General features: G+C 35.2%; 1 protein-coding gene across 9 annotated transcripts in view; it reads right to left on the reverse strand.

The window, feature by feature from the left end:
- TENM3 (teneurin transmembrane protein 3) overlaps window positions 1-13365 on the reverse strand; it is a 2406934-nt gene that overhangs the window by 76261 nt on the left and 2317308 nt on the right. For 6 of the 9 annotated variants that reach the window (XM_076010703.1, XM_076010704.1, XM_076010701.1 and 3 more), the window contains one exon: window positions 318-344. The exons of the other annotated variants lie outside the window; for them this stretch is intronic. In XM_076010703.1, the coding sequence (XP_075866818.1) occupies window positions 318-344 (27 nt within the window). The remainder of the gene's footprint in view (window positions 1-317; window positions 345-13365) is intronic. 9 annotated transcript variants of the gene reach the window in all.

The raw sequence follows: 13365 nt of genomic DNA on the forward strand, positions 1-13365 counted from the left end.
ATGAAGATCTTAAAGCAGGAAAAAAAGTCCTAAAAAACAAAAAACAGCAAATATACTGTTATCTTCAGTTTTTGGTTCCAAAGAAAACTAATGCTTTTACATAGCAATGAAATCTGTGATAACCCAAAATTATAAAAATGAGACACAGACATTTAAGTCTCAATACTTTAAATCCAAGGCATTTCACATAATGTAAGCCTGATTGATAATTTACAAACTATGCATGAAAAACAGTCTACTGTCATACCTAGAGCAATCTGATACACGGTTATATATAGATATATATGTAGATATGTCAAAGAGCAAGTATACAGTACCTTTAACTATCTTATCCAAATAGTGAGCTTGGGAAATTAAAAAGGAGAAAAGAACAGACAGACATTTCAGAAGTGTCACATGGGACAAGAAAATTTTCAGAATTTACATGCAAATCGAGTAGCTGCAGCTGACATAAGACTCACATCACACGACAGAGATGTACTTCATATCTTCTAAAAATGCAATGTATTCATGTTTTATCAAATGTAGTCACAATTCCAGGAAATACTCAGCATTTTCAAGGAAAGTATGCAGGTAAACTAACACTACTTTTCACAGATTATTTAGAATGCACTCCACCCTCATCTTTTTGAGATTATAATTTATAATAGCTAAGTAGAAATGGAATCAATTCTTTATTACTAAAGATCTTTGGAAATTTATAACTATGATATCTACAAATAATCAAAAACTTTAAAAGTAAATAAGCAAAAAAAGAAGAAAGAAATTGAGACTCCTTGAGCAAATGTAACATGTTTACATTATATTTGAAAAAGGCACGTATAAGTTCTGCAGAAAATGATTATTCAGTAGCTCTTGACTGCACGCCAGACAGACAATGATGTATCACAGATGTAGCCCATTAGGACAGGGGAGTGTTCTAAGATCTGGTTTATTTTCAGGAGTCGACTGGAATAGGCTCTGTTTCTCACAAAAGGAATAGTCGGGATTGAGCCTGAGTCTTTTGCTGTACCTGCCCCTGCCCCTGTCCATGTATCTTTCATGAGGTTATAATTAGGCTACACCTTTCCTCCTGAAAAGAGACATAAATGCTTCTCTCCATGTAGAGACCTAATATATTCTTAATAAGCCTCAAATCTTCTTGCTTTGTCAAAATTCATACATCTTTAATGATCTAAAATTGCTTTTCAAAGATGCTTATGTTGATTATTTTTCATTACTGGCATACGCAAGTGGTAGCAGAACTCTTAACAGAATGATTTAAACTGTAACTTTCAGTTGAGCCATGCAGGTCTGTGGTTCTGTCATGTGCGTAAACAAAACCGTAAATGGTTTTGACACATACTGTACTGTATATATAAGAGGATTCTTCACTTTGCCACAGGATTCCATTAAAGGCTTCTCAATTGCATTGAAAAATAAACATGTTTATAGCTAATTGACAATATATTTCAGGGAAAACTAAGGGGAAGAAGAAATAGTATTAGGCACTGCTCTAAAATTATAACTCAATAAAAATAATTCACCTCTTAAATGTTAAAATAATGATGTATTATTGCATAACATCATTCATATAATTTCGTCATATAACCTAGAAGAGCCCCATAGTAGCTCAATTGCTGATTTGAACATAAACAAGTACCATTAAAAATTCTAGGGTTTCCGAATCAGAAAAGGTAGAATTTCTGAGGGAATTTTAGTTTACAAAAATTAATCAGTAACACTGACCATAGTTGTAGAGTAAACCTATTTGCTTTTATATCAGGTCTACTTTGGTTAACACAACCAAAGAAAGAACACAATTTAATTCTGATTTGAATTAGTAGTTTTAAGGGAGGACTAAATTATTTCTAATCAACCAATCCCATTATTTTAACAAACAGAATCAATTATGGAAAACAGTGGATTGATTTAAGGAAAGGTAAGTTTGTCACTGGGTCACAAGAATATCAAAAGTGGAGCTGAAAGTAGAAAATAAATTTAAAATATATAACAGGTCAAAGTTAACATAGCACTTTAAATGTTAGAAATATTTAACACAAATTTTGCAAAATGCTAAAAACCAACCATAAGAAAAACATCTGTACTGAGAAAAAGATACCAAGATTTGTCATTTGCATTTTATATAACAGAGAATAATTGTGAGGCTGCTAGCTTAAAACTAGGAGAGAAAAGGGAAAAAACAACTATATATTGGCCTTGAAGAGTAAAATTTCTGACAGTAGCCGCAGAAGGCTGGTTCTAAATAATGAAGAAGTTGAAAGGTGATGTCAACACATGAGGTTCAAATAATTATTAAAAGTTAGAATTGCAACAATAAAAACATCACTATAATATAAATCACTACAGGAAATAATCAGAAAAACGCAGGCATGTTGTAAGAAGCCATTAGGAACAATAATCGTAAAAACAATACAGTATATTTAAAAATTAATACACCTAGCAATTGCTAAAATGCACGTTAGGTTGCAGAAAAATTATTTTGAAAACTAACGAGTGTGTTCTCACACTAAAGTCATTCCTATTTGATCTACTAACAAGTTTTAAATTTGTTTTATGGAATAAAACTCTGATAAAAATGGGTGCTAGACACACAAAATGGAGCCCTTTAAAACACTTTTCTCCGGTAAAATGTTGTATTCATAAAATAACTTTCCCTGGAGTTTCAATTATTTATCTTGTAAGAAGACCCATGTGGCACACATGGGGTGAGTATTACCATTTTCCTAGAAGATGGTGATTTAATCTTTTGTGCGTCTCAGATCTCTGAGTAGACTGCTGAAAGTTACGGATCCTTTCCCCAGAAAAATGCACATATGCTCAAAAACACAAAATGCTGCTTGTGATTTCCGTTTTTCCAAGAGCTCTGGTTCTAGCACTTACAGATTATGAACACCTGGCTGATCTATTAATGATTCCCAAATTTCTAGCTCGGGCCCAGGCACCTTGCTCCTAGTTCAGAGTATTTTCAGAATGATCCAGGGACACACATGAAGCTACTCTGCCCCTAGCCTCGCACCGTGAAGATACTAACAAGGGCTTACTTTGTGCGACACACTATTCTCAGTGCTTTACAGTATTCTCTCATTTAACCTTCGCCACAACCCTGTGTTGTAAAATTGAGACAGTAAATAGACTTGGGACAGTAAACACAGTTGAGGACACGGAGGAGAGGAGAGATTAATTTGCTCAAGGTCACAAGCGAGTGTCTAGCTGTCTGGATTCAGAGCTTGCTCCTAACTACTCTGTCATGATGTCTTCTCTTGGAGATTTAGAAATTTTTTTTGTTTTCCACTTGAAGAAAAAAAAAAAAACCCTGATGAAAGGAGCTCAGAAGTGCTATGCAATCCTTGCTGATCTAATATGAATTTAACCAGATGCATCTTTTCCCAAAGCCATAGGGTAGTCCCACCTTCTTTTAAATGTCTACAAGGCTTCCTTGGGGAAGTGCACAGTGGATCTACTTTAAATACCACTGCTAATTCTTGGCCTTAATTGTCTCTCTTCCAAATCATATTCAGACACACAGCTACCTCTGGAACACAGCAAATGAAACAACTGCTTGGGCTTCAAGCCTGTGCCCTGGAGGTCCTTGGTCTACTTGCTGGCACAGGTGGGCAAAGATTCATGGATGTTTTGGATGTAGAGAAAAAATTTGGCTCATCAAAAATATTTTTATGATCAGTCCATGAACTTTCACTATCAGCAAAGCACATGACTGCTCTGGCATCCTGTGTACACTCCCCTTGTAGGTGCTTCTTTTTAAGAAGAACTCATGCTCTTTTGAAGGCCTCTATTTACCATATTTCCCCCCTAGTATTTTGGGGAAGATGGCTGGAGGTGGACACAGGGAATGGCTTGCTCTTGTCTACATCGTAGTAAGGGACCTGGGCTTGAAGGCCCCTCAGGAGAGACCTTGCCTATATGTATTACTGCGGTGCCACATTTAATTCCTAACACATAAAGTAGGGAGGAATAGCGTCTTTTTAGAAATTCTATTTGCATGCTGTTGCCTCATCTGCTTATTTATTAAAATTATGGGCAGCCCTTATTCCTCCATATCCTCTGTGATCTTATTCTTCCTTCCCCCACAAATACTTCTCATAGATGAATTCTTGGAGTATATACATCAGAGTACATGCAAAAGGAAAGGAGAAGAATCAAGAACTTGCTGTGATGAACACATTTCTGCTAAGAAATACTGTAAAAATGCAGGCTTTATGAACTTGACAGACAAAAGTTACTTAAAGTGTAAAGCCTTCCCATCAGGATGGTAAGCTCCTGGCCATGCTAATCACTGCATTCCCATTGCCTGACTTAATGTCTATTACATAAAATGATTAAAAGTACTTATGGTAGCCTTAGTACATCCTATATGTATTTGTAGCTTTTGAAGAAATGCAATGAATAATATACAGGCTACCTTTTGAGAAAGAAGCATAAAGTGGGCATAGCCTAATTACAACATCCTTCCCCTCCCTTCACCCATCTGTTCCTCTTCCCTCACTCCATCTATTCTAACTATATACACTGATATTAACAGTAAATACTATTTACTGACCATTACTATGGAGTGACGACTGCTAAGCATTTAACATGAATTAGCCAATTTAATTTTCATCACCTTATGGAGTAACAGAATTATAACATTATATTTCCTATTTCATAAATGAGAAAATTGAGGCACAGGAAATTAATAAGTTTCCTAAGATCAAAATACTAGCAAGTGGCAAAGCCAAAATTCTAACCAGGTAGTCTGATGCCAAAGTCTATATTCTTAATAAATAAGCTATGTCTACAACTCAGAAGAACCAGCACTGTGTATCTATATAAACTAGACCAGAAGCATTTTTAGATTGGTCAATGATTTACTTGAATGAAAAAAATCAGACAAAAAATGTAGAAATCTATATGTTTATTGGCCATTACTCTATCTCCTTTTGAAACAATGTTCAACATAACTAATCATAAGAGAAATGCAAATCAAAACTACAATGAAATATCACCTAACCCCAGTAAGAATGGCTTTTACCAAAAAAGTCCCAAAACAATAGATGCTGTGTGGATGCAGACAGAAAGGAACGCTTATACACTGTTGGTGGAACTGCAAACTACTGTGTTTCCCTGAAAATAAGACCTACCCATAAAATAAGCCCTAGCAGGATTTCTAAGCATTTGTGCAATATAAGCCCTACCCCCAAAATAAGACCTAGTGATGGGCGTGGCTATGCAGCACATCTGCACAACCCATGCATTTCGCTGTGGAGCAGTAAAGAAGATGAGCAGCCCTTCTCATCTGCCCCATGAGAGCTCTATTGCCTGACATGAGAGATTGGGGCCAATGGTTCTAAAGGAAATAGAGTCGAAAGAAATTCAGGATGGAATTCAGGGTTTGGAGAGTTATGATGATGTTCCAGAAGACGACTTAACTATATTTGAATAAATGTAGATTTCTGTACCATACTTAAAAAAAATAACACATCCCCTGAAAATAAGCCCTAGGGTGTCTTCTTGAGGAAAAATAAATATAAGATCCTGTCTTATTTGGGGGAAACACAGTAGTGCAACTGCTATGGAAAATAGTATGGCAATTCTTCAAAGAAATAAAAGTAGACCTACCATTTGATCCAGCAATCCCACTGCTGGGTATTTGCCCAACAGAAAAAAAGGCATTTCATCAAAAAGGCACTTGCACTGGAATGATTACAGCACAATTCCCAGTTGCAAAGATGTGGAATCAACCCAAGTGTCCATCAGTTCATGAGTGGATTAATAAAATGTGGTATATATACACCACGGAGTACTACTCAGCCATAACAAATGAATTAATACCTTTTCAAACAACCTGGATGGAACTGAAGACCATCCTCCTAAGAGAAGTATCACAAGAATGGAAAAACAAACACCACATATACTCAGTATTAAACTGGAACTGACTAGTCAGCACCCATGTACACAGATGGAAGTAAAATTCAACAGAAATCATTCAGGTGGAAAGGGCAGGAAGGGAAGGGTGAAATCATACTTAACGGGTACCATGTACACTATCTGGGTGATGGGCACACTTAAAACTTTCACTCAAGCAGTACAAAAGCAATCCATGTAACCAAAACATTTGTACCCCTATAATATTCTAAAATAAAAGAAACCCAAACCACAAAAGAACATGCTTCTCATTAAAAATAATTAGAAAACCTTAGTTCAACATTGACAATTAAAGGAAGAAACCAGGAAGATTAAAATCCAAACTAATTTAAAATATTAATCTGTTGACACAGCCTCATAAATGAAAGTACCTTATATAAACTAAGCTGTAACCTGTTCTAAAAATCCAAAGTTTGGGAAACCAGTGGGCAAGATAGTAAAACCAGGGATAAAAACCAGGAAAAATAAAAACAAGTGAGTTTTCAAAAAACAACCCTCTCCACAAATGGAACAGAAGCAGTTGAGTTGATGTATAAACACTATTCAAGAAATATCTGCTGAGTAGTAGCTCCAAAGAAGGCTGCTCATTTAAAAATGAGGTCAAAGGATTATATGTGCCCATTTTGTGGAGGAACTGGGATATTTGGAGGTCCACATGGAATAAGATTAATTCCAAATTTGCTTTCTTTTCACCATCAAACTGATTCTCATAAACACAGAGAAGAAACAAAGGCAAACCAAGTGGATATATACATAAGGCAGCTCAAAAGGGAAAACAAGACCGATCTGACTGTGTATGCAGAGCTGCTGATGTGTATGGGCATGCGCTATTCACATGGTTTCTGGTATCGACAGTGTGCTTGGTTGGAGCATATTAAATAGTAAAGTATTTTCACTGGGCTACTGAATTGACTCCTGGGTGTAGCGTAGACATAGGCATATAACACAGAATCCTCGAAATATTTCTCAGTTTAATTACAACATTAAAATCTTAGAGGCTCATCTTCAGAAAAGAATAATTCAATCAGATGAGTACATAAAAAAATATAGACATGTTCTTCACTATGGCGATTACTGCAACGTCCTTGGAGTAGAGGACAGATTTTTATTTAGCATTGTGCATTTCACACTACTTTATAACATGGGCTTTAAAAAATGATTCACATTAGTATCTCATTAAAGTTGTAAGTAGGTATCATTCTTAGATTATTCATGTACCAGTTCCTGAGGATGACAGAAAAGCTACAGTCTGCAAATAAGTACATATTAAATCCATTTATTCCAATCAGCAGCTGTTTAAATCAGCGTGCAAGCTGCATACCCATTGATTTGATGCTTCTTAATTGGTACTCACTGCACTGTTTTATTACTGATTACCATATCATAAAGGATTATGACAGTGACATCATTTTAAACACCATAAAACAATTTTATGTTCTTAAGAATTTACCCAGGCCTCTTAAAATATGTTCTTCCTCACCACAGAATTCTCATTCTAAGATTAGAGTAGAACATAAAAAAATATTCTACCTAGTTAGAAAAGTCAATTAATTTGAGTTTTAACAACTAGCGAGGTAGTGTCAGTAAAAAAAAAAAAAAAATTGTGTATGTGTGTGCATGTGTGTTTTAAAGAGTATTTGCTCCCCTAAAATTGGCACTATTTTTTTTGAAAACTTGCTTCAAATGAATTGTTTTTGAAAGTTTGCATATTTTATTCTTTTCATAGTTTGGAAATTTGGTGTAAAAATTATCTGTATAAATAAATACATTGCTTCTTACACGCACCTACCCAGGCAAAATACCACGCTTTAGTTTGTAATGTTATATATATACCAAGACATTCCAAAAGAGTGAAATAACATTTTTCCTGATTTAAGTCGGCTCAGAAAAATCCAGATTCTATGGAAAAGGTGCTTTGAGATAAACCATATTTTATAAAGTCAGCACTGCTGGAAAGTGCCCTTGTAAACTGCAGTTGTACAGACAACTGGAGGAACAGTATTTGGTATTTTTCTTTGGTCTAGAATTTCATGCCTCACTGTGGACTATGTATACATAACGCGGAGCACTCAAAATGCAGACAGCAGGCTCACTGCTGTTGGCATACGCATGGCCTGTGAAAAGAAATGCCTATTGTTTGGCGTGTGATGTATGAGTTCTGTGGTAGTCTTTGCATATGGCATGATTTCACCCACTGAACCACATACATAAACATGTTAGTGACACGTCTCCTTTAGTTTTTACTCCCAGTGTGAGTTTATTGCATGACATAAGCAAAAAAACACATTTTAGGATTACCCAGACTAAAAAAAAAAAAATCAGGTATATTTTCGTAGGCTGACTTGGGAATGAAGCTAGCCAGAGACAGCTCTTAACATTAACAAATACAAATTATAATATACATACACATATGATACAATTATAATACTAAGTACGTATCTGGCTAATTGAGATTTTGAAAACATGAATTTGGTTATTACAATGATTAGAGTGGTCTATGTATAGCGCTAACATATCTAATCACAGGAAGCCTTAACAATGATCTACTGATTTGGTCACTATCAATGGGTATAATTTCTTGTCTACAATCATTACTTTTTCACCTCAGGAAATTAAATATTTAAGAAAAATTTACAGAATAAAACTTATAAATAAATATGTAAAACATAATGGGTCTTTCTCTTGTCAGTTTTCCTGAAGATCTCTGGAAAAATAATGAACAATCCTTTCAACTCACTTAGAACTAACTGTAATTTATTTTCTGAAAATAGTAGACAAAGGGCTCTTTTCGAAGGTGATTTAGAGTGAAAGTAATTTTTCTGTCTTTGTGGGCGTGACTACTTGTATTCTGGGTACTACACTTTTCTCAGCCTTTTTTCATGAGCTGATACTGGTGACACAGGTAATCTACCCACTTTCTACGAGTGTTTTTCAGTGGCCAATGTGTATGCATATGCACAGTATTCAGACTACTGATCTCAGTTAACAGAAGAACTAGACATAAATTTAAATTTTGGAAGGACATCATGTAGAGTTTTCAATAAATAGTTTACAATATTCTTAAATCCTTCATAGCATACACTGATTGTCCTCCAACTGTTTTTTATTGTTGTAATTGTTATTTTTACTTTTACCAAAGTAAGTATGAGTCCTGTTTTTAGCTCTAATTCAAGTTTTCCTGAAAACCAAAAGGGGCACTTTATTATTGAGACATCCCTGGCATCATCATTATTGCATCTGTTTCTATGACAACTCAATCTTTTGTGACAGGGACATAGATATTAATTTATCTTTCTCACAGAAACAATTTTCCTCTATTTTACTATACACACGCACACAAAACCAATTAAAAAATAATTCGGGAGGCAGCACAGTCTATTTAGTACTTAAGAGCTTGGGCTTGGAAATCGCTCACATGGGTTTGGAGTCTGGTTCTCTTGCTTACTAGCTGTGCATCCATAGAAAAATAACCTCTCTGAGCCTCAGTTTCCCCAATAGAGATTTCAATAGCTCCCACCTGCCAAAGTTGTTGTGATGATTAAATAAGATAATGTATGTGGAGAACTTTGCATTGTGCCTTAGTGCAGAGTAAACATTCAATAAATGTTATGTATTGTTAGTTCATCTTATTAATAAAAATAGTGTATAATTTAAAAAGAACAGGCTCATGAGGTAAGTGGTATCTTTTAAGAGGCTATGAAGAAATGAAGAAGTCTGACTTTGAGCAAAGAAATGTGGGATTGGCAATGATTTGTTTTCATAAGCCACGAGATCCTGTCTGCTCCAATCATGCTGGGATAAGCCTCCTTATTCTCCACTTCCCTAAGATCTACTCCTTTTGATGGGAATATTCTATCAACTGACTCATTCCCAGAGTGACAAAAACTCCATTTTTGTGTCAGGAGTTTTTTCTTCTTTGTCTCTCATAAACCCTCTGGCTGGTTAGATGCGCAATTCCCAATCAACATGAGATTCAGCTTTTTAGAATAAAGAACACATCACGATTTGCCCTTCTATATTTTGTGTTTCCCTCTTTAGTAATTTCATTGGAGCAAGGTAAATCAATATTTTCTAAAGGAGTGTAAATATCCACATAGATAGCCACATAATCTGCTCACAAATTCAGAAATACAAGTCACTTTTACAGTAACTATTTGGAAACGAAGACATTTAAATATCATGTTTTACGTGCATATCTTTATATTGTGATTTTGCTGAAAAGTTTTCAATCCCTTTTTCATTCTGAAGTCTACTGAGCAGATGGAATATATATTGCTAACTTTTATAGCAGAATGGTGTCAGTGGATGTGGCACCACTCCTAAACACAGGAGGAAGCACGCCCTTCCCTGAGACAACCCTTCCCAGTCGCAGTGGGTGGCAGGCGTACATGCAGTCATAACTGTTTATCTTGACTGTTGCTATGCGGTTTGTTTTTACACTGGCCACAGTTTAGAGGATACCCCTTTTGGGGGCTGGAAAGGGTATGTGTTCTTTGTGTTTTATGGCAGCTATACAGAGATATTTTTTTCTTTGCCTATACCAATGTATTTGGAGTGGATTACTCACGTACATAATAATCACTGCTGAGGTCTCGTTTTAAAAGCCAAGAGTTGGATTGTATGTGAAAAGCATTATTTTACACCTCATTGTTCATCTGGGGACTAATTAATGAATACCTAATGTCATTAATTCACAATTAGATCACTTATGTTTAACCACATGCTTTCCATGCATACATATATAAATATTAATTTTGGATAGAATGATAATCATTCAGCGCTATAACAATTAAACAGCTGTAACCTGTCTCCTGTGTTAAGTGACAGAGCTGCGGGCGAGCTCCATAAGCAGATGGCCCTACCCACCCATGCTTAATGTTAAAGAATTTTTTTAAAAAAGAGGTGTTGACAAATCAGAACAAGTAGGCATAGTTTTGATGCAAATTGACCAATTTGCAATGTAGATTACCCCAAAACCTAATTTGGTATATAGGAAAAATTAAGCTCTGCTGTTAAAGGAAGACATTATATCACATTTGGATATAGTAGTTCCCCAACAACATAATTATTTACTAATTTTATTCAGCCAACAGAGTTTAATGGAAAAGCAGCTGGCAAAGTATTCATATTTATGGACCTCCTTTGACTGCTTCTTAATTTATCCAAGGCACATGCCTGTTAAATCCCAGAAATGATAGTCATATTTCAGACAGCTGGTTTCCAGCTTCATTAAAGAGGCACTCAAAAAGGAGAGGGTCATTGAACTTATCATGAAAAAGAGCAATAGAAAAAAAACTGGCTCGAGTCCCACCATAATCTGTGAATATATTAAATATGAATGGGTGGGGCATAGTGGCTTTTGTATGGACAAACACATTGATAAACAAGCTTGTATTTTAAAAATAAGTAGGTGGAAAAGGAACTGTTTTAAGATGAAAAGAGGCTATTCGCAACTTGTCATATTCAAGAAATGAAAAGATATATTCTGCCATTGAAAAGATATTAATGAACCATGTGGGAAGGAGTAATAATATTTCTCAAAATTGGGGATGTAATTCTTCTACCCTTACATTAAACTGAATGCAGAGTTCTGATTTTTTTATTTACTCCATTAGAGTAATAAGGATCTCAGCATATAAGAGCAATTATTTAAATACCACATTAACATTTCACTAGCTACCTGGTACTCTATAGTTACCTGGGTTAAGTTTTAGAAAGAATGTGGCATCTTATAATCTGACACTAGTTATAATCTTTCCCTGCCTTAATGTTATTGTAAAATAGCTGATGACATATTATTTTTGCACCTGGTTTCACTCCCAAATGCCTTGGATCTAAACTTTTTAATAAAAGTCTTCTGATGAACTTGGCAAGAATTGAAAAGAGCATTTTTCATCTTTATTTCTGGTTAAATTCTATATCCAGATAATTGAGCTTTAAAACCTCCTATATACTAGGTTTGGGGGATAATTAAGATCTTAGATGGTTTTTAAAAAGATGCAAGTCAATGAGGTGTTCCAAATGGAAAAAGATACTCTAGTACATTAGTAAGGGAACAAAATGGCAAGCTTTTAATAAAGCATTATAATACAAACTTGACATATAAATTACTTGGCTTTTATTGAGATAACATGTCTCAATAAACTTTTAAAATACAATTTAAATTGGCTTAAGATGTGTAATGTGGTTTCAGGAAGAAAAATGGAAATCACAGGCATGGATATATTAGTATTTTAAAATTCTGTCCTTGCATATAACTTTAATTCAAATTAATGGATTCAAAAGTTTCCTTGAGATAATGATTACAATTTATAAGTTGATTTCCTAAAACAGACAGCACCTATTCAGTTAATTATTTCGAGACTTAAAAAAACTACCTAGCAAACCATTAAGTTCACGGTGGGAAATAAATACAAGACAGTAAGAAAGGAAGGAATCAGGTTTATCCAGCCTAAAGGAATCAGACATATTTCAATGATCATCAGCATTTTCTTATATACTGCTCCCAGGTGAGAAAAATCACAGTGGAGTTAACCCTATATTTTTTCTGAACAACATAGCTGCTTCTAAAGCCAGTGGGTCTCATAGTAGGTTAGGTAGAAAAAAGCTTAACAGTAGCTATTGGGACCCAAGCTATACTCCAGGAGGTAGATTGGAGAGAAATTTGTGCACAAATAAACACCACAGTATAGAATTCATTTATCATATGACTCTGCCTAAGTATGGGAAGCACATTTCTTCTAAAGAACTCAAAATTCTCATCCCCCAGGCTCTGTATAAATCACCGAAGTAGAAAAATATATGTTAAATCCAGATTATATTCATCCGCAAAACAACTACCTACGTTCAGAATCAAGTTTTAGAAGTCCTAAAAAATGCTCCTTTTCTAAAGCATGGAAGAACATATTTAATATTTCCCCAAACAATACACCTGTCAGAGAAACTTAGCTCCCAGTAGCACTGTTGCCATCTGATGTGGAACTCACGTGGCTTTAGCTGATGACTACGCTGCCACCTCTCTTTTTATGGAGGGTAAACTGCAGCATGAAGGATAGGGCAGAGAAGAAGGGGACTCCAGGCCTGGTATCAATAGTGAAAGCTGTTTATGCCCAATTTCCTCCCATTCTTAGGGATAAATAAACTGATGGCTTGGGAAATTATTTATTGGGAAATAAATCATCAATATGTTTAGAGAACATTGATGAAGATGACCCCTGGGACTATGGTTTTTTTCCTGATAGTCACACAGCAAGTCCAGTGTGAAAGGAAGTAGAGATTTTAATCTAAGTTTTCCTGAGGATGTAATCTATAATCTGATTTGAGGATATAATTCTAACAGGGTTTTTGGAGATATTAAATGACTTGTGCAGGAAGGTTAAGAAGAAAGGAAGTGATGCCGCAATGTTAAAGTTGTGACACACATCGCCAAAAGTTAGAAGA

The sequence above is a fragment of the Microcebus murinus genome, chromosome 15, assembly GCF_040939455.1.
Source record: "Microcebus murinus isolate Inina chromosome 15, M.murinus_Inina_mat1.0, whole genome shotgun sequence".
Classification (NCBI taxonomy): Eukaryota; Metazoa; Chordata; class Mammalia; order Primates; family Cheirogaleidae; genus Microcebus; species Microcebus murinus.